At 33.2% G+C, this 21001-nt stretch overlaps 4 protein-coding genes across 6 annotated transcripts in view; 2 read left to right on the forward strand and 2 right to left on the reverse strand.

Annotated features, from left to right (window-relative positions):
• Positions 1-1358: 1358 nt before the first annotated feature.
• On the reverse strand, positions 1359-2738 carry Pex16 (peroxisomal biogenesis factor 16). The gene is made up of 2 exons (XM_075304842.1): positions 2530-2738; positions 1359-2467 (listed from the first exon to the last, which is right to left on the reverse strand). Exons 1-2 carry the CDS (start codon positions 2639-2641, stop codon positions 1560-1562), a joined length of 1020 nt encoding a protein of 339 aa, XP_075160957.1. The 5' UTR covers positions 2642-2738; the 3' UTR covers positions 1359-1559.
• A 308-nt stretch (positions 2739-3046) lies between these two features.
• On the forward strand, positions 3047-3684 carry LOC142233812 (coiled-coil-helix-coiled-coil-helix domain-containing protein 7). The gene is made up of 3 exons (XM_075304844.1): positions 3047-3204; positions 3348-3446; positions 3516-3684. The coding sequence occupies exons 1-3, from the start codon at positions 3160-3162 to the stop codon at positions 3624-3626; spliced, it is 255 nt and encodes an 84-aa protein (XP_075160959.1). The 5' UTR covers positions 3047-3159; the 3' UTR covers positions 3627-3684.
• LOC142233811 (distal membrane arm assembly component 2) lies at positions 3386-4687 on the reverse strand. Its single transcript, XM_075304843.1, has 2 exons — positions 3681-4687; positions 3386-3615 (listed from the first exon to the last, which is right to left on the reverse strand). Exon 1 carries the CDS (start codon positions 4670-4672, stop codon positions 3710-3712), a length of 963 nt encoding a protein of 320 aa, XP_075160958.1. The 5' UTR covers positions 4673-4687; the 3' UTR covers positions 3386-3615; positions 3681-3709.
• A 636-nt stretch (positions 4688-5323) lies between these two features.
• The window catches only part of LOC142233815 (vacuolar protein sorting-associated protein 26C), a 100737-nt gene continuing 85059 nt past the window's right edge, over positions 5324-21001 (forward strand). The window contains exons 1-5 of one of the 3 annotated variants that reach the window (XM_075304856.1): positions 5325-5495; positions 5660-5747; positions 5939-6058; positions 6119-6893; positions 8638-8911. In XM_075304856.1, the coding sequence (XP_075160971.1) occupies positions 5990-6058; positions 6119-6893; positions 8638-8759 (966 nt within the window). In that variant the 5' untranslated portion in view covers positions 5325-5495; positions 5660-5747; positions 5939-5989 and the 3' untranslated portion in view covers positions 8760-8911. Of the gene's footprint in view, positions 5496-5659; positions 5748-5938; positions 6059-6118; positions 6894-8637; positions 8912-21001 lie in introns of those variants that run through there. The other 2 variants (XM_075304855.1, XM_075304857.1) reach the window with 2 other exon arrangements.

The following is a 21001-nucleotide window of genomic DNA, read 5'->3' on the forward strand; positions in this document are numbered from 1 at the left end:
TTTTCTCAAAACTGTATTTCTTTAGAAAATTTTGTCTAAATTTTATTTCTATCGAAAATTTATTCTATAGAAAATTTTTGCTAAATTTTATTTCTATAGAAAATTTTGTCAGAAATTTATTTGAAATGAAAACTTTGTCAAAATTTTATTTCTATAGAAAATTTCGTAAAAATTTTATTTCTATAGAAAATTTTCTCAAAATTTTATTTCTATGGAAATTTTTCTCAAAATTGTTTTCTAAAGAAAATTTTCTGAAAATTTTATTTCTATGGAAAATTTTGTCAAAATTTTATTTTTATAGAGATTTGAAGTACCTCTTAGTTGGTGAGGAATGTTTCGCAATATCTATTAAAGCATCGAGAATTCAACCAATCTACCAAACAGAAAAAATGTACCATTTTTGGTAGAATTCTACCAACTGTGGCAACCGTGGTGGTGCTACAAGTATCTAAGTTTAGCTCAATGACAAGGTACCTCCTTTTTTATAGCCGAGTCTAAACCGCGTTTCTCATTACCATGAAACCACATAGAGAAGCTTTGAAGCACTCAGAAATGTCACTAATATTACTGGAAGGGAATAATATACCGCTGAAAACTTTTTGGTGTTCTGTCGGAACTGTGATTGAATGCAAGGCGGACAAAATAACCCTTAATGACCTATGAAAAGGCTTCATAAAATTCCAAGATTTGAAGAAGTTTTGCATTTTGAAAAAGGTTGAACTTAATAGCGATGATATATAGAAATATCAGTAGTTTTATCTCAGGATACACTATAAAGTTTATTTAATACAGAAATAATTAAATAATTTTACACTTTAATTTATTTTACATTATTTTTACTAATACTTTGTCCCAGTACTAAGTGTAAATCAAGCAGTGAATACATCAATGACATACTCAAGCAAATTAATAAAGATAAAATATATATAAAATTATACAGGGCTTTATAAAAAAAGTTCTAAAATTTATTAGAACTAGTTTTAAAATTTATCTAGTTAATCCTCTAATGCCCAAGCCCGCCTTTAGGCGGTCTTCATTTAATAAGGAAGCTTTTAGTAAAACACACCTTAAGCCAACAAAAATGGGTAAAACAAAAAGAAAACTTAGTTAAAACTGTTGAAGAGGCTTTGCAGCATATACTGAATTTTATCGTATAATTTTTTTTTTGTATAGTTTTCTTGCTTTCGTGTCGTTAACATTGAAAATTTAATCAGCTGGCAAAAAAATTGGGGCATTAGAGGGTTAATCTTTAAATGTGGTATAAATCCGTAACTCGTCTTCGATTTTTTTATTGTAAACCAATTGGAGTGTATTTCTTAAGTACTCGACTTTGTAAAACGAAAAAAATTAAGAAAAAATTATCCAAAATTATCATTTTTTATTCTCATCATTCATGGACTCGTTGGATATATATATACTACATACGAAAATAGTGCAAAAAAATAATTTTAATAACTAATCCATTACACATGTGGAATGACCAATATACCATAATAAACTAATACAAAAAAATACTAAAATAGAAAATATTATCGTCCTACAGTATGAAACTTTGGATATTACGTTGACCACATATAGAAATACATAGATTGCCAATGTGGTATATAATCCCTCAAGGGACCAGCCAACATTTTTGCTATGGGTATCTTAGCCAATAAATTGAGCAAACTATTAAGACGCGATTGGGTAAAGGTATCATAGCAAGGAGATCTCATCAAATACATGCAAAGATTAAGGCAACGATGAGATAGTATACGCTGTTGTTCCTTCGACATCTGATGGCGATTTTTGTGATACATTCTAATGCTAGCTACATCGACGGCCAGAGAAATCATAAATTGTTTCCAAGATTTTTCTCCAAATAGTCCCATCGAAGCCAAATGTATCAAAGGTTTTGCTATGTACAGATACTCGGCCTGTAATAAAGCCTTGGGATGTTGTTGTTGTTGAACACTTAGAATTTCTTCTTCCAATTTAAATGTTCGATACTGAAGTGGTGGAGCCCCTTCCACTTTTCGTATTAGCCGACCCGATCTTTTAAGCTTGAAAGTCACGCTATGTTCACCCCCAGTGATTTTATTACAATCCGATTTGTCATTTTGATTTTTTAATAGAGATTTTCTATTTAGAACTGGTATGGCGGGTGATGTTATGATACCTTCTGTGGAATGTTTTAGGATAAAGTATCTTCCAGCAGCTTTAAAACATTGCAAGAGTGTGATAAAAAACCATTTGCCCTTGCTGCCAAAAACTCTTTTGGCGCTAATTTCAATGAATACCTCTGTATATTCGAGCGTAGTTAAAATGACCTTTAGACGATAGCAAAACTTATTGGGACCCATTGCCGATGAGCATTCATTTGATGTTTCTTTGCGAACATTTGTTAAAATACGATCATTGTATAAAACCAAAAGATTTGATAAAGAATACACCAGCTCCGTGGCAATTGAGGAATCAGTTATACGTCCTAAAATAAAGAGAAAGCTGTTAAAATATAAAAAACCAACAGTAACCAAGGTGAACACAAACCTGCCACAAAATAGGAGGCCCATTTGGCTGTCGTCTCAAGTTCTCCTACCGTTTGTGGGTTTTTAGAAACCCAGGATTCGTAGGCTTTTAAGAACTGTTTTACATTATCCATGTTTCGAAATCAACTATATTTCTGCAGGGTAAAATGAATTAATCCGTTCTATTCTAATCTAATCAAAGCCCCCAATAAAGTTAACAAATCCAATTTCATTAGAACAGCTGAGCTGTGAGTGTTTAATGGGGATACCTAAATGGGCCTGCGTGTGCGTTGTGCGCGATGCGCGTGCACTATAGAACCAAATCGAAGTATTACGACATTTGTTTAGCAATGTTTAGCCGCAAACATAACACACAAAATTGTCATCTTTGGTCCATTTTAAAACAATAAAAACAAAATATTAAAAAAGCATCGCATGGTCCAAAAGCCTGGGACCTGTGTATAATGAAAGCACTTACTCTGTGATTTAGATATTGCCGCCGTATTGTGTTATCATGCTTTTAGTGTGGCATCATTGATCTGTGCTGCCAAGTTTCTTAAATCATATGGTTTTATTTATGTTTATGGATTAGTGTGGTGCAATTATTTTGATTTTATATAATTTTAAGACGAGCACACACTAATTTCAAATAATGCCACGAAATTTGGACGCAGAAAAGGATAATCCTTGTTTGAAGGTAAAGTAATGTGCTGATTTCAGCGTTTCAGGTAAAGGGGCAAAGCAAAGAAGAAACCAATGCCTTGGAAATACCGGTTCTACTGAAATGAGAACAAATTTGTACTCTTGGTGCACTAATTCTAAAACTATATGTATTTTAAGGAACAAGAACTCTCCTACAAATGTTTAAACAAAAACAATTTTGATCGTGAAGCTTGTGAGGTATACTTTGCAAATTATAAGAATTGTAAAGATTTCTGGGTAAGTGGGTACTGAATATTTTGTATATTATACGTATGTATCAAATTATTATCCCCTCTTCCCTCATAGCACAAAGTTCGTTCAGATCGTCGTGCTAAGGGTATATCCCCATATTTACCACCAGTTGAGGAAAGGGAATCCATTAAAGCTGAATATATGAAAACCAAACCTAAGATGTGATAAATAAATGGCATTTTATTTATTGTAAATAAATTATATAATTTTTTTTTATACCAAAGCCATTGAATTTAACTACCGGGGGTCTACTGCAAATTATGTACTGACAATGCGTTAACAATTTTCAATTTGGGTAAAGCCTCTTCAAGCATCGAGCATGATAATTCATATTCCAACGATTCCTGGGGATCATTGACAATTAAGAGTTTTAAATTATTCAGTCGGTACAGGCAAGAAAGACCCCTGGCTGTACATTTGGTCCCGGAAATATCCAGCACTTCCAGTTTATCACATTGTGACCCAGAGAAACGATCTAAACACCAATCATCAAAAGTGGGTACATTATGGAACGAGGCAAATTTCAGATGCTGCAACCAGCGAATGTTTTCCAAGCCTTCATAAAACAAACGCATATTATCGCATCTTATGGCCTCCAGTTTGAAGTTTGCTTCGTAACGGCTGGGTAGTTTAAAATTTCCATCTCCATCAGCTTTCATCCACTGCTGGGCATTGACGAATTTCACAGAACCTCCTCGATGTAGTAAAAAATGAGCGGTAGCCAAATCAGGACCCAAGATTTCATGACGATCTGAGAGGAATTTTTGCATATGTCGTTCTTCTTTTTCTTTCTTCTTCTCCCACATTTCTAGCCATTTTTTGGGATTAAGCTCCAAGGGTTTTTGCATTAATAAAATAAAATCGGAGGTTTGCTCATTATTTGCAAAATACTTTAGTTTTGTATCAATGTCTCCCGATTCTTCATTGGTCTTGCGCCACTTTAGAGCCGCCTTATCACGCAATTGCTCTTCTCGTATCTTTCTAAGGACAGCAGATTCACGGGGTTCACTTTCGTTACTTTTTTCATTTAGCCGGCATACTGAAGATGACAAAGGCCGACTGGAGAACTGATACAATACGCGAGAGTATAATTTTATCATTGTATCCGGAGTTATTTTAATACTTCTTCTATTCCTGGCATTATGGTCACTTGGTATGGTTATATCAACTAACAGTAATGCCCAATTGCTAAACCATGCAACCAATAACATATGTTGCTTGTTAGCAAGCTGGCATAGACCAAGGAAGGTATAGACAACGAAAGTGAATTCACAGCCCTGTAGTTTGTCTGCACACCGTAGATGGCTCTTTTTCGTCTACAATTGAGTGATTTTTAAATTTGGCTTTAATTTGTTTTCTTTCGTTTGTTCTTTTGATGAAACACCAAATATTGGAAAAACATGTAAAATTCTATACATCCACCTGTTTTTGTAATGCAAATTGACTGATTTGTATGGTAATTTTCGTTTTCCAAAAAAAAATTGAGTCACTTGACTGCGCAATTGAGCATAGACCAAGGAAGGTATAGACAATGAAAGTGAATTCACAGCGCTGTAGTTTGTCTGCACACCGTAAATGGCTCTTATTCGTCCACAATTGAGTGATTTTTAAATTTGGCTTTAATTTGTTTTCTTTCGTTTGTTCTTTTGATGAAACACCAAATATTGGAAAAACATGTAAAATTCTATACATCCACCTGTTTTTGTAATGCAAATTGACTGATTTGTATGGTAATTTTCGTTTTCCAAAAAGAAATTGAGTCACTTGACTGCGCAATTGAGTGGAATGAGTGCGCTCTGCAAATAAACAAAACCATGGTGAATTATCAAGGTATGTCTCTATTTTAATTGGTCTATGTTTTCAACCCAAACAGTTGGCATCACTGGCTGTCGGGCAAAATTAAGCAAAACTTCGAAGGGACGCTTAAAATTAATAATCGTTCATAAGAATAGGAGAATCTGAAGGAAATACACGTTTTAAATAAAATACACGTTTTAAATAAAATGAAAAGGTTAAAGTGGCTATAAAAAGACGGTAGGTATAAAACAAAACTAAGTTTATTGGGACCCAATTCTTTTTTAGGCTTTTGTAGTAATGGGCTAACATATTTTTGTTTGGACCTTATAGAGCACGGTGACTCAAATTGCCGTTTAATTGTTGTATATCCAATAAAATAGTCATTTCTTCTGAATTTCTAGCACAATATAATGATCTCTGTTCCAACATCCATCTGTCGTAACATTCATCGTACTGATGATATGTGATTTTATTAAAAGACGGGAGATTGTAAGTAATCCCATCTCCATATTTATATGTTTGAGAGTTTTTAACCTAAAATTTTATCTGAATTGAAATTGGGAATGGGACTATATATCTGGAATACTTAGGTAGTTGTCGTCTTTATTAATGTAATAGATCCAATTAAAACCGATTTCAGGGTGCTTTTATTTATTTGCATTTAATTGTTTTTTTTTCAGGAAAGTCATATTAGTTGAATAAAACTAACACAGGAACCACAAAGAACAGAGATGATGGGTCCAAACAACCTAAACTTTGAAATAAAATTGAAGCGTGAAAATAAAATCTATTATGAAAACGTAAGCAAGTAATTTATTCGTAGATTTTTGAAATGAACATAATTGTTTTGCTTTTTTTAGGATGTCTTGGTTGGCTGTGTACAGTTTTCTTGCCCTTCAGAGGCAAAACATGATGGTATAACTCTGTCATTGGAAGGTGTAGTCAATTTACAGCTGAGCAATAGTAAATCTGTTGGCCTTCTTGATGCTTTCTACAATTCCTTGAAACCAATACAGCTACTAAATTCAACTATAGATTTATCGGCTCCGGGAAAGCTTGCAGGCAATACAGAATTTCATTTTGAATTTCCTTTAAAGTGCAACAAAGAACCCAAAGTTCTATATGAAACCTATCATGGTCTATTTATCAATATAAACTATCAATTGAAATGTGATGTAAAACGAAGTTTTCTGGCCAAGTCATTGCAAAAGACACAACAATTCTGTATACAATATAAACCGCCAAGTGGACCTGAAGCAACGCTAGTGCCTCCTGCGAAAGAGGTTAATTTTAGCATAAGCCCCGAAAGCATACAGAAGAATTCCAAAGAACGTATAACTATGCCAAGATTTTTAATAACTGGTAAATTGGCCAAGACCGAATTTTGTATAACTGAACCGCTGAAGGGTAGTTTGACAGTGCAACATACTGAAGTAGCTATAAAATCAATAGAATTACAACTATTACGTGTGGAAACATGTGGATGTAAAGAAGGTTATGCCAAGGATGCAACAGAAGTTCAAACCATACAAATTGTTGATGGAAATATATGTCCAAAATTGGAAATTCCTATATATATGGTATTGCCTCGATTATTCTCATGTCCCACATTGATAACGAAGAATTTTAAAATTGGTAAGTAAACGAAAATATTAATTGAAATAGTAAGGAATATACATACTACATATCCATATGCACACACATACCCATACCAAATAAAACTCTATCTTAGTCTCAGTTGGGTTTATATATAGAAATCAATGCTTATATTTATTTATTTTAAATATGTACATACAATATTTAAATTGCAATAGACTTCTGTAGTAGATTTATTGATCCTATTCATGGTATATGTTATATCAGCTCCAACGCAACGGACCTTAATGCCTTCTCTATTTGTATGTATGAATGGATATTCAGGTCTAAATCTAAGAGACTTGTACTGCAATAACGAAAAGAATATATAAACAGATAGATAGTATAACTTCCAAGGAACGGCAAGCTATTTATCTTATTCCCAATAAATGATATTTATGCAATTACAATTTTTTTTTACCTATAATGTGAAGTTCTTATCAATGAGTGCTGCCCTTTTCTATGCTTAGCTGACTAAAAAAAGATTTGGAATCACCATTAGTGAGAGGAGATAATCCACCGCTGAAAAACTTTTTGGTGTTTGGTCAGAAATGGATTGAACCCCTTTGTTTGCAACCTAACTTGCACCAGAGTAACTCTCATAGGGCAGATGTCATTCTCTTACGTTTGCTCCGCATTGATATCGTATTAATTCTTTAATGCTCCTGATTCAGTATTTCCGAACATGAATAATAATTTAAATATTGAGATTTACACACAAACTTGTTCATAGCAGAGTTGGTAGCTTAGTTTCGCTTATCATATGGGCAATCATAGATACGCTTTAATCGTATGTTTTGAGTCACCCATAGGTTCAGGTTTAGCTATAACACATTCTTAATGAACTGTCTTCAATGGCTAATCTGAAAAATAAATGGGAAATTTTATATTCGCCTCGAAAATATATTTTAAAAATTAATAAAATAAGAGTTCAATTTATGAAGTATTTGGTAAAGCAGAATGAAAGGTTATAAACAAGTATGAGATTTGGTTTTATGCAAAAAATTTATATTTAATATTCTTTAAAAATGATATAATTTTGATTTTTTTAATTTTTAATTTAATATGCAATACATTATTTTTTACCGAAAACCCCTTTAGTTTTGTCTTTCCATAACACCATAAAAATCAATAACAATAGGCTAATAAATAAGCCATTATATCATTACATATACTAAGGGACGTTAAATGTACTGCAGGGTCTTGAACGCTCACATAAATGGATTTTGAAAACAAAAACAACAAAATTTGTCATTTAAAAGCAACCGATCTCACCAATAAAAGTAATACAGAATTACTATTATTAACTTTTTGGACAAAATATCTAGCTAACTGATCGTTTTAATATCTAAATTTTGCAAACTAACCCACCACACTCGCCTCATTAACATATGCAACTTTATTTCCCTTGCTTTAACTCACTCTCTTGCTTTTTTAATGCTCTCCGAGTGACTCTCAAACTGTTTTCATCATGTCAGCATAACAAAAGTCAAACACACATACACAGTCACACACAACTCACCAAACAACAGCTTCTCAAAACAATGAAACAACTAAATAAAGTCAACATTTCTATTTAAAAAAATGTCTAAATTTCTCCACTAAAACTTGGCCATTTTGAAAAATTAATGTCATTCGCCAAAAACCTTGTATGTGCTCACAATATGTAACCCAAGTTGTGGCGTGTTAATATATATTACTTGTACAAACATAACATATATTTCTTGTGCTTCTTTCATTTCAGAATTTGAAGTTAATCTGGTAATTGTTTTCAAAGATGACTACATTATCAGCGAGAATTTTCCCATTGTCTTGAAGCGTTTAAATGGGCCTCTGGGATCTAAAACTGTAACTCGTGGAATTTAAATATAAATACAATATATTAAAGTTTATACAAAAAACTTTAATATATTGTCTATGATAAATAGTAACTTAAGTGATCATATTAAAAAAATATATATAAAAAATTATAATATCAAAAAATTAAATAAAAAAAAAAAACACTATACAAGGTAAAACTATATGCCAAAGGCTGATCTGAATTCGAAGCAGTTGCAGTGAAAGTAGCTGAAATGGGAAAAATGTTAAAATGAAATGGAAAGTGTTAATTTTTTTTAATCCACAATTTTTATGAAAAGTAACTGAAATGGGAAAAATTTTAAACGAAAAAGGAAAATGTTTAATTTTTTTTAATCTTAAATTTCTAAGGGCTTTGGTTTTTAAACCTACAGGAATTTATGGTGCAGCCATATTCAAGGCTTGACCTAAAGACAGTTGTTGTTGTTGTAACATTTTTTTAATGTAGTTTCATCAATTTTGTTCAATGCTTGTGTAGTTCAGCTGGTAGCCAGATGAAGGAACTCTGCGAGAAGGATGGGGTGTGTCCAGAGTGATCTGGTAGTGAGTAGTGTGGCTGAGGATTTGGTGGGAGATATCCACAAATTTCTTGCAGTGAAATAACTGGTAAGATCAGCGAGGTAGACATTCAATCGATCGTAAATGTCATCAACAATGGGCCCGGATGCCATGATTGTGCAATCGTCTGCATATGACACAATCTCGATTTTAAGATACCACCTTTCACCTACTACTAAAGTCAGTTAAAATTCAATGCTCTACTAAAAAAACTTGCAACTTTTTGTATTAATTTCACGCAGTTCTAATTTTTTTTCTCAACCTCTATTTTCTGAACCATAATGAAATCTAATGCGAAATTTGTATAAATAGTTCTTATTGAAAAGAAATTTAATTGGAATCAATTTCATGACAAAACCTGGAATGGTTCAAAAGTTATTGAAAATGCAAAATTGTGCGTTTTGCGAATTCGTAAACCAGAATATGGGGGTATGAACGTTTATTGTAATGTCTTTAAAATTTCACAATATTTTTTTCAGACGAGAAAAACATTTTTCGACATTAAATTTGAGTGCTTTGTGAATTTAATACAAACGTTTAAATGACATCTTTATCACGTTCAGGAATTCGTCACTCGTCCTTAGACATTTCTGAAGAATACCCTAAAATACCAATATTGATTAAAAAAAGAATCAATAGCACCTTCATAACAATAAAATTCTCTATTTGGCAATATAGTTCAGTTTCTTAAGCTTGTGAAAGTCTAATACGAATTTTTGTGTTAGAAGATATCGTCAATTAAGCTTAGTACTGTTCAACTTGGAAAAAACACCAAAAGCACTAAATGAAAATGCCAGAAAGCACCAAGTTGGTGTTTTTTTGAAAAGGCACTAAAAAGGCAATTTGGTGCTTTTTGGAAATCAAAAAACACTAAATTTGGTGCTAAAAGCACCAAATTGGCATCACTGCCTAAAGAGGTGAACTAGAAGTTGGATTTCCGTATATGTGACCATAGGATATCCACGATTCCAAAGTTTGATGTTTTAGACATTTTTCCTCTTTCACAAAGACTCATTCGATGATTCACAATCCATCCCTGTTTAACGAAGATTTTGTTTCGCATACACGACTCCAATTAAACTCGCACTCTACATTCTAAAAACGAAAGTTTTTACAAACTCTTTATTCTCATTTTTTACCCTTCCTGCTCGCGTTTCAAACAAATTTGCCATAATACAAATAAAGAAACTAAATTGAGTTGAAAAAATTCTTCTAAATGAGAATAACATTTGGTGGTACGAAACTTCTCTATGGCATTTTCTAGGACAATGCAATTATCATCTGGTCTATGTTGTAAAAACACGTCTCTGACACACAATACAGTAGGGAATTTTGAAACTTATTTTCTTTTGGTCTTTATTGTGCTCAATGAATTGCCATTCCCTTATGGTACATTGCAAAATTAGACAAATGTGAAGCAAACTATGCAGAATACCCATATATACTTACATTCCAAAATGTCTACATGGGAATTAATTGATGGCGTAATGGTTGAACCTAATGAGTTAGCGACTACACTTAAAGATAAACGCTGTGAAAACGATTGCATTGTCATTTAGGTACCGAACTAGAATTTAGACGAAATTATTTAATTAGAAATTTTAGGGGGACAAAGAGATGCTGAAAGTGAAAATAGGATATCACGTATTTTATATTTTTACGGGGAGACACTTGCTCTTAACCTAATCTTCGAACATAGAGGGAATTGCTGGATTGCTCACTCTGTTATATCGATATAGACAGGACTCCCTTAGCCTTTTTATACCTGGCGCTATATACACAAACAAATTCTGTAGTTAAACTAACGCTAAATTTAATTTATTTTTTGTTGCAAAACAAAAAATACTTGTTTGTAGTTAATTTTTATTATTTTTGTAGAAATTTTCCACAGCCCAGTGAAATTTTCCTTTTTTTTAAGTATGTCTCAAACATTTTCTGAACTAAACGTGGGTATAAGTTTCAATGACCATACACATAAGTTCAATATGAACTAAAACAGAAGAAAATTTTCGTACGATACCCACAAATAGTAAGAATCAACTACTGTATGCTTAAAATGGTCGTGATTTGGTTCCCATGATTTCTATTTTAATTTTAGTTAATTTTTATACCCTGCTCCACACTGTGGAACAGGGTATTATAAGTTAGTGCATATGTTTGCAACACCCAGAAGGAGACGAGATAGACACATGGTGTCTTTGGCAAAAATGCTCAGGGTGGGTTCCTGAGTCGATATAGCGATGTCCGTCTGTCCGTCTGTCCGTGAACACATTTTTGTAATCAAAGTCTAGGTCGCAGTTTTAGTCCAATCGACTTCAAATTTGGCACAAGTATGTGTTTTGGCTCAGAATAGATCCCTATTGATTTTGTAAGAAATCGGTTCAGATTTAGATATAGCTCCCATATATATATTTCGCCCGATATGGACTTATATGGCCCCAGAAGCCAGAGTTTTACCCTAATTTGCTTAAAATTTTGCACAAGAAGAACAATTAGTACTATAGTCAAGTGTGCCAAATTTTATTGAAATCGGTTCAGATTTAGATATAGCTCCCATATATATCTTTCGCCCGATATGGACTTATATGGCCCCAGAAGCCAGATTTTTGGCCGAATTTGGTTGAAATTTTTCACTAGGAGTACAATTAGTAATATAGTCAAGTGTGCAAAATTTGATTGAAATCGGTTCAGATTTAGATATAGCTCCCATATATATCTTTCGCCCGATATGGACTAATATGGTCCTAAAAGCTAGAGTTTTGACCCAATTTGGTTGAAATTTTGCACAGGGAGTAGATTTGGCATTCTAGCTATGCCTGCCAAATTTGATTGAAATCGGTTCAGATTTATATATAGCTCCCATATATAGCTTTCGCCCGATTTACACTCATATGACCACAGAGGCCAAGTTTTTGCTCCGATTTAGTTGAAATTTTGCACAAGGAGTAGATTTAGCATTGTAGCTATGTGTGCTAAATTTGGTTGAAATCGATTCAGATTTAGATATAGCTCCCATATATATCTTTCGCCCGATATGCACTTATATGGACCCAGAAGCCAGAGTTTTATCCCGATTAGCTTGAAATTTTGCACAAGGAGTACAATTAGTAGTATAGTCATGTGTGCCAAATTTGATTGAAATCGGTTCAGATTTAGATATAGCTTCCATATATATTATTCGCCCGATATGGACTTATATGGCCCCAGAAGCCCGAGTTTTGGCCCAATTTGGTTGAAATTTTGCACAGGGAGTAGATTTAGCATTCTAGCTATGCGTGCCAAATATGATTGAAATCGGTTCAGATTTATATATAGCTCCCATATATAGCTTTCGCCCGATTTACACTCATATGACCACAGAGGCCAATTTTTTGCTCCGATTTAGTTGAAATTTTGCACATGGAGTAGAATTAGCATTGTAGCTATGCCTGCCAAATTTGGTTGAAATCGGTTCAGATTTAGATATAGCTCCCATATATATGTTTTTCTGATTTCGACAAAAATGGTCAAAATACCAACACTTTCCTTGTAAAATCGCCACTGCTTAGTCGAAAAGTTGTAAAACTGACTCTAATTTTCCTAAACTTGTAATAAATATATATCGAGCGATAAATCATAAATAAACTTTTGCGAAGTTTCCTTAAAATTGCTTCATTTAAATGTTTCCCATATTTTTTTTTTACTAAAATTGTGTTCCACCCTAGTGCATTAGCCAACTTAAATTTTGAGTCTATAGATTTTGTAAAAGTCTATCAAATTCTGTCCAAATCGAATGATATTTAAATGTATGTATTTGGGACAAATCCTTGTATATAGCACCCAACACATTTGACGGATGTGATATGGAAAGTGGTGCAGGGTATAATATAGTCGGCCCCGCCCGACTTTAGACTTTCCTTACTTGTTTTCCTTGAGAGGGTGTAATTTCTTGAATTGCAGTTAAAAAATACACTAGGGCATTAAATTTTCTGGTTTAAACCAACGCTTTGTGGAAATCTCAAAATGTTCTTCCAATTAAACAGTTCACTGTTTTTCGGTGTAGGTGGTTATTTCTATGGAAAATTTTGTCAAAATTTTATTTCTATAGAAAATTTTGCCAAAATTTAATTTCTATAGAAAATTTTGTCATAATTTAATTTCTATAGAAAATGTTGTCAAAATTTTATTTCTATAGAAAATTTTGTCAAAATTTTATTTCTATAGAAAATTTTGTCAACATTTTATTTCTATAGAAAATTTTGTCAAAATTTTATTTTTATAAACAAATTTTGTCAACATTTTATTTCTATAGAAAATTTTGTCATCATTTTATTTTTATAAACAAATTTTGTCCAAATTTTATTTTTATAAACAAATTTTGTCAAAATTTTATTTCTATAGAAATTTTGTCAAAATTTCTATAGAAATATTATTTTTATAAACAAATTTTGTCAACATTTTATTTCTATAGAAAATTTTGTCAACATTTTATTTGTATAAACAAATTTTGTCAAAATTTTATTTCTATAGAAATTTTGTCAAAATTTTATTTCTATAGTAAATTATGTAAACATTTTATTTCTATAGAAAATTTTTTCAAAATTTTATTTCTATAGAAATCTTTTTCAAAATTTTATTTCTATAGAAAATTTTTTCAAAATTTTATTTCTATAGAAATCTTTTTCAAAATTTTATTTCTATAGAAAATTTTGTCAAAATTTTATTTCTATAGAAAATTTTTATCAAAATTATTTTACTTCTATAGAAATTTTTCTCAAAACTTTATTTCTATAGAAAATTTTCTCAAAATTTTATTTCTATAGAAAATTTTGCCAAAATTTTATTTCTATAGAAAATTTTGTTGAATTTTTTTGTTTCTATAGAAACTTTTGTTAAAATTTTTGTTTCTATAGAAAATTTTGTCAAATTTTATTTCTATAGAATTTTTGTCAAAAGTTTATTTCTATAGAAAATTTTGTCAAAATTTTATTTCTATAGAAAATTTTGTCAAAATTTTATTTCTATAGAAAATTTTGTTAAAATTTTTGTTTCTATAGAAAATTTTGTTAAAATTTTTGTTTCTATAGAAAATTTTGTTAAAATGTTTGTTTCTATAGAAAATTGTATCAACGTTTTATTTCTATAGAAATTTTGTCAAAATTTTATTTCTATAGAAAATTTTGTTAAAATTTTTGTTTCTATAGAAAATTTTGTCAAAATTTTTGTTTCTATAGAAAATTTTGTCAAAATTTTATTTCCATAGAAAATTTTGTAAAAATTTTATTTCTGTAGAAAATTTTGTCAACCTTTTTATTTCTATAGAAAATTTTGTCAACATTTTATTTCGTTTTGTTTTGTTATTGTTGGTTTATTCTTCAATCATTTTGTTGTTTTTGATTTGAGCTTAAAACCATGCATTGACTAAACTACAAGTGTAGCTTAACCAACAGACGAAAATAAGGTTTGTCAAATTTATTTGGGCAGAGCCCTATACACTGCAAGATGGTTGAATGGACGCACGTTCCTCATCAGCATCCTCTACTTGCAGCAAAACTATCAACCAATTATCAGCTCAAGCCGTGTCACAGGACGGTTCTCGTGGCGCTTAACCTATCGAAGGCATTCGATACGGTCAACCATGCCCTACCCTACCGGCAGGAACCAAGCGTTGGGTTTGAATTATCTGTGCGTACGCCAGTCGTATGTGGGATTCAGGGATAGGAAGTCAAAACCCCGTAGAGTTAAACAGGGAGTTCGTTCCCCAGGGTGGGGTGATATCTCCGGCACTGTTTAATCTCTACCTGTCCTCGATTCCACCCCCTCCTGATGGCGTCGAGATTGTATCATATGCCGACGATTGTACAATTATGGCATCCGGGCCTATTGTTGATACATATGCTATCGATTGAACGTCTACCTCGCTGATCTTACCAGTTATTTCACTGCAAGAAATTTGAGGATATCTCCCACCAAATCCTCAGCCACACTATTCACTACATGGACGGCGGAAGTACGCAGGCATTTGAATGTCAGAGTCGACGGCGAAATAATTCCGACCACAAATTACCCCAAGATTCTCGGGGTGACATTCGGATGCCTTTTTAAGTCGTTCGCCCATGCCACTGCAATTTGTGATAAGCTCCACGGTAGAAACAAGGTCCTCAAGTCGCTTGCCGGCAGCACTTGGTTAACTACATATAAGGCAATTGGTCGGTCAGTGGTAAACTATGCAGCGCCAGTTTGGACACCTCAAACGAGAGATACGCAGTGGAATAACACACAGACCTGTGAGAACGCTGCCCTTACAACTGCAACAGGATGTCTCCGCAGTACACCCCTGGATCACCTTTATTCGGAGACCAAGATCATCCCAGTGCCTCGACACAATTACATGTTGTCTGTCCTCTTGGGTTGCTATCGTAGTTGTCGTCCAAATCACCATCTTGTGGATAGACAACCTCCACCCAGGAATGTAAGGGTTGATCTTCACCTTCTAGAGCCCGAGATCCAGCGTTATAAACAAGAGCCTCTAGATCAGGCAGCATACCAGACAGGTCTGAACAGGATTCATGAGGATACTATAGCTGAAGCGGTGAGAAGCTACAAGGTTAATCCTGTTCTCGGAGTCCGACCGCCGCCCATAGCACCGGAGGAGAGAGACCTCCTACGGCAAACCAGGGTCTTTTTGGCCCAACAAAGATCAGGCAAGTGCAGCCGCCTCAATTCCTACTTATCAGTGATTGATAGCAGCGTAGCTGACTTGTGTCCCATCTGTAATCAAGGGCCACATGACACTCGTCACCTTTTCGCTTGCCCAGCTAAGCCTACCCGTCTCACCACCAGATCACTCTGGAAACACCCCATCCTTGTCGCAGAGTTCCTTGATCTGGCTAATAGTTGAACTACACAATAGAGGTGTGCACGTGACACGAAATTGTCGTGACTCACGAAAATTTTCGTGATTCGTGCGTGAGTCGTGAGTCACGCTCATGACAACAGCGTGAGTGTGCGTGAGCGTGATTAACAAAACAAAATGTCGTGCGTGAGTCACGAAAATAATATCTTCGTGAGTGTGCGTGAGTAACGAATTACACTCACGACAATATTCCTGCTCACCAACATAAAACGCTTAAGAGTTAAATTCAATTACAATTCTAGTGACACCTGAGATGTTAAGAGTTTAATAACACTCTCGATTTTAATAATGCTCATGTTTTCAGACACTTCGGTAAGGTAAATTAATTATAAAATTATTCGTGAGTCACGATATTTTTCGTGATTCACGGTATTTTTCGTGAGTCACGGTATTTTTTGTGAGTCACGACGTTTTCGTGCGTGAGTGTGCGTGAATATAAATTTTCTTTTCGTGAGTGTGCGTGAGCGTGAGTCCTACCAAAAATATCGTGCGTGAGTGTGCGTGAGTATGATTTTTCTGTCGTGAGTGTGCGTGAGCGTGAGTAAACTATTACTCACGTGCACACCTCTACTACACAAGCATAGAACAAAATGGATGAAAAAAAATTAAAAACTGTTACAACAACAACCAATTATCAGAACAAATTCTAGTAGCTCACTAAACCCAAAGTGAACCACACTTGAACCTTCCGAAAAAAAGGTTTATCATAGCCGGCCTTTGCCGAAATAAATTTCTACAAACATATCTCTTTTCGTTGCCACTGTCAAATCATCGATTTGAGTGCAGTTGGGTGGGTTTATTTTGAACATGCTTCCTTTTACTTCATTCGTTTTGTTTTTTTTTTTAAGTGTGTGTTTATTCTTCAATCATTGACTAAACTACAGATGTAGCTTAACTATAAGAATTTGCCCAAATAAATTTGACAAACATTCTTTTTCTCTGTTGTTTAAGCTACTCTTGTAGTTTAGTCAGCGCAATGATTTTTAAGCTGATATCAAAACAACAAAAAAATGTATTTCTATAGAAATTTTTGTCAAAATTTTATTTCTATATATTCAGTAAAAATCTACCATTTTTGGTAGAATTTTACCAATTGTGGCAACCGTGATTAAAAGTCGTAATGAAATGTCGAACTTAAAGTACTGATTTATTTATTATTACATACTCCTTGGTGTCGTATAAGTAATACTAATTCATGGAAGATACGTTCAATGGATCGCATAAGTAATTGAAATGAATTTCCAAATACGTATACGTAATATATGACCGATTACACTAGAAAGTATTTACGTATGGTGTTTTCACAAAGAACAAATATACCAATTGGCCGATAAACACATGTATCTGGGAACTTTCTATACCTCTATCATATCCCAGCGGCGGAATCGAGAAGGACCTTACAAATTCAGGCATGTTAAATGCCTTAAATTGGAAGGAGTTGTGTTTATAAGACATGCATGTGTACTGATTTTACATTCATCGTAGGCATTCTAAAATCAGACCTGTAATTAAGCATTGCGTTTCATTTACTTTTTCATTTTATACACCCAGACATTCTCTTTGCCTTCTTTATAGAAGTTGTATAGCATGGGTGTTAAAATTATGTAGCAAGAGAGTTGTCTTGTGCTCTCGTTTAAAAGAGAACTTTAAAATTGTTTACATCCCTATTCATTTATAATTAGAATGCATTTGTAATGCCTTTGGAAGTCAAGTGGTTATTTCATATTATGACAGAAAATATTTATGTCAGAAAATATTTTCATTAATTGTCTTTGCATATGTTAATAAACGAGTGAATAATAATTTTGCGGACGCCAATTCACGCCATTCGTTTGTTCAGTTTTGATTTTGTGAAGTACAGACGCGTTCCTTGTTTTGTGTTTTTAAATTTGTGAAATTGTGAAAAGTTAAACTTACAGCATGGGTGTTAAAGTTATGCAGCAGGATATTTGCCTTGGGCTCTCTTTTAAAATATAGTTTTAAAATTGTTTGCATTGCTATTTAATTATAATTACAATGCATTTTCAATGCCTTTCTAAGTCAATCGCTCGTTTTATAAAATCCCACTTACAAATATAAGTAAACAAGCATCTAACATAATTGGACTGCCTTCAATTTCCCAAAAAGGGCCATTATTTTTCTATAATTTCTTGAATTTAAATTCTTCCAGATCTCAACAACAAATGTGGCGAAAGAAGTCCTGACTTAAAAATTTGTATATTTTTTCTTTAATTTTATATTAATTATCTATTTATTTATCTATCTTTGAACTCGAAACTTCTTATTGTAACAATAAATCTGAATTAAAACAATAACTATGTCTAATAATGATAAAGTCATTCTTTTGAGAACGTATAGGGAAGACCGCCCTGTACTACAGAACACCTTCTTGACGTAGCGCTGCAACATGCCTGTAATAAGAAGGAGCGAAGGTGTGGTTTTATTTTCAGTAATTATGTAGGAATTCTTATATACACCCCTGTAGAACTCCTTCTGTTTAGAGGGCTGGTGAACGCCCTTTTATGTAAGCTACAAAGAAGGCCTTGCCCTCCAATCTCACCCTATGTTAAATGGAAAGGAAGGTGTAATGTCCTAAGCAGGCCTCTGTAATGCCTAGACAGGCCTGGAAAAAGGACTTCCAAGCACATGAACTACGCCGCTGGGATATATAACAGTTGTCGGTGGTGTTTGTCAGTTAGGACAGTTAGGCTAAATATATATGTGTTCCGTTAGATCATCTAATTGGGCTACAGTATATATACTGGTACACCACAATGACCTGCTGAATCAACACAGCCCTGGCTGTCTTTTAAACTGTCCATTTGTCGCGTTTTCTTGACCACAAGTATTTTTTAATCAGAAATTCGTAAAAGGTTTTGTTTTAGCACAAGGACGTACGTCATTGAAATTGGGAACAATCGGTGGTGTACAAGTTATTTAACCCTCTAACTACCCATGTCCACTACACACGACATTCGCAAACGACCCCAAACTTTAATTCTCCACGTAGTTCCGATTTATTTCACAATGTTATTTTAAAGGCCGTAATCTAAATACGCTATAAATATTTTCCTGTTGGTGGGTACTACTAAAATGCATTTATTTTATAAACTCCTTTAACAACCAACGTAGAATCTGTAAAATCAATTTTGTGAATTTTCCTCTGACTGATGCTTTATGTAGTTAGAAACCTTCGAGATGTCAAAACGAGAGGCAATCCATTTATAAAAAGAATAGACTATTTAGTAAACCCATTTACAATTATCCAGGCAAACATCATGTTGGGGTCATCGCCGGACACCAGACTTTTTATGATAGTCATTCTTCTATTTTTTTTACTGTTGCTTCAATCCAAGTGGCAGACATGGTACTATTTATGAACTCTAGTAGAGTTCCGTCCGTTTTCTCTACTAAATATGCAACAAGAACCTGGTACATATATGCAGCTACACTTACAAATCATAAATATTTCCGTAATGGAAAATATGAATGGTCCCAAACAAAGAGAATGGAAATCATAGAGAAACATAAAAAGAGCCCTGGAAACCAGGAATAACTGTAGGCAAACATGAAAGTGATGTAGCATAATGCAACTGAGTTATACATATCCTGTCTGCATTCTTGCCAGTTCAACATAGCCAATGCCTTTATTTATTAATGTGCTAAGTCGAAAATTATAGTTTTTTATACACTGAAAAAAATAGTGAATCCACCACGAAAGAAAATTTTAGTTAGTTTTAGAAAAAATATATTAATTTTAGAAAATTTTAACTAAACTGTATTAGAAACGCAGATGTCACGTCGATTTCACAAAACTAAGTAAATAATTTTCGACAAATTCAAGAAAATTTATTAGACATAATTAATTTTTTTCACTTGTTAAAGAAAATTTCGAACTTTGAAGGAAAAAATTGGAGTTAAAAATTGCAAAAATGTCTTTAGTACCATATGAAGTTCATGATGGACTCATTACTGGTAAAATTTACAAGTTTTAAGAAATTCTGAACTATTTTGTGGGAGACCCGAATTTAGTTAATCTTTATGCTTCATTTGTGTATAATTTTTTCCTCTATTTTAGTTATTTAACTAACGTAAGCAAAAAAATTATTAAAGGCATGGAAACTTTATTAAAACGTAATAATTCCATGAACTAAAATAGAATTAAATCAGCTTTAGTGAAATATAGGGTTCACTTTTTTTTGAGTGTACGTTTTTTTTTCTCTGTGAAGTCTGATTTTCCTATATAGAGCCTAAGCCTGATTCGATTTAACGAAAAAATTTCGTTTTTCTTAATCGACAGAGAGACAGAGGAATTGATGGATATTCCGGAACCTATCGGAGACTTTGAGTAGATCGGGGTATTCCACCAGTATTCCTGGTCAAATAGTGAACTTTTTTATAGGAAGAATGAACTACCTCGTGCGAAAATTGAACTAAAATCTACTTCAGTTTCTTTACATTTCCCCCTAATGCGTTGTTAAAATAATGTAAAATATTCGTTTGTCTACAATTTCGTTCCTCAGTAAAGAAAAATTTTCTTTCAGTATACGTGCTGAATATTTTCGCCACATGGTTTTGTACAGAAACCGAACTAAGTCGATTTAGTACACTTTATAAATAAGAATCTTGTGCTCTAAGACTTACCAAGGATCATGGAGACACACAAACATGGGCAAATAATTAAAAAGTCGGAAAATTAAGGGCCGGAAAAACATCAAGCTAACGACTTAGCGAACACGATATGAATGCATGAATGGAAATCAGGAAGTTTTCATCTGTAATAAGGTGACATACTAAA

This window comes from Haematobia irritans, chromosome 4 (assembly GCF_050003625.1).
Source record: "Haematobia irritans isolate KBUSLIRL chromosome 4, ASM5000362v1, whole genome shotgun sequence".
NCBI lineage: Eukaryota > Metazoa > Arthropoda > Insecta > Diptera > Muscidae > Haematobia > Haematobia irritans.

Coding starts and splice junctions, on each gene's coding strand:
- Pex16 (XM_075304842.1), bottom strand. CDS start 2,641: ATGGATAATGTAAAACAGTTCTTAAAAGCCTACGAATCCTGGGTTTCT. Junction 2,468..2,529: donor GGCCTCCTATTTTGTGGCAG/GTTTGTGTTCAC, acceptor TCTTTATTTTAG/GACGTATAACTGATTCCTCA.
- LOC142233812 (XM_075304844.1), top strand. CDS start 3,160: ATGCCACGAAATTTGGACGCAGAAAAGGATAATCCTTGTTTGAAG. Junction 3,205..3,347: donor AGGATAATCCTTGTTTGAAG/GTAAAGTAATGT, acceptor ATGTATTTTAAG/GAACAAGAACTCTCCTACAA. Junction 3,447..3,515: donor AGAATTGTAAAGATTTCTGG/GTAAGTGGGTAC, acceptor CTTCCCTCATAG/CACAAAGTTCGTTCAGATCG.
- LOC142233811 (XM_075304843.1), bottom strand. CDS start 4,672: ATGTTATTGGTTGCATGGTTTAGCAATTGGGCATTACTGTTAGTTGAT.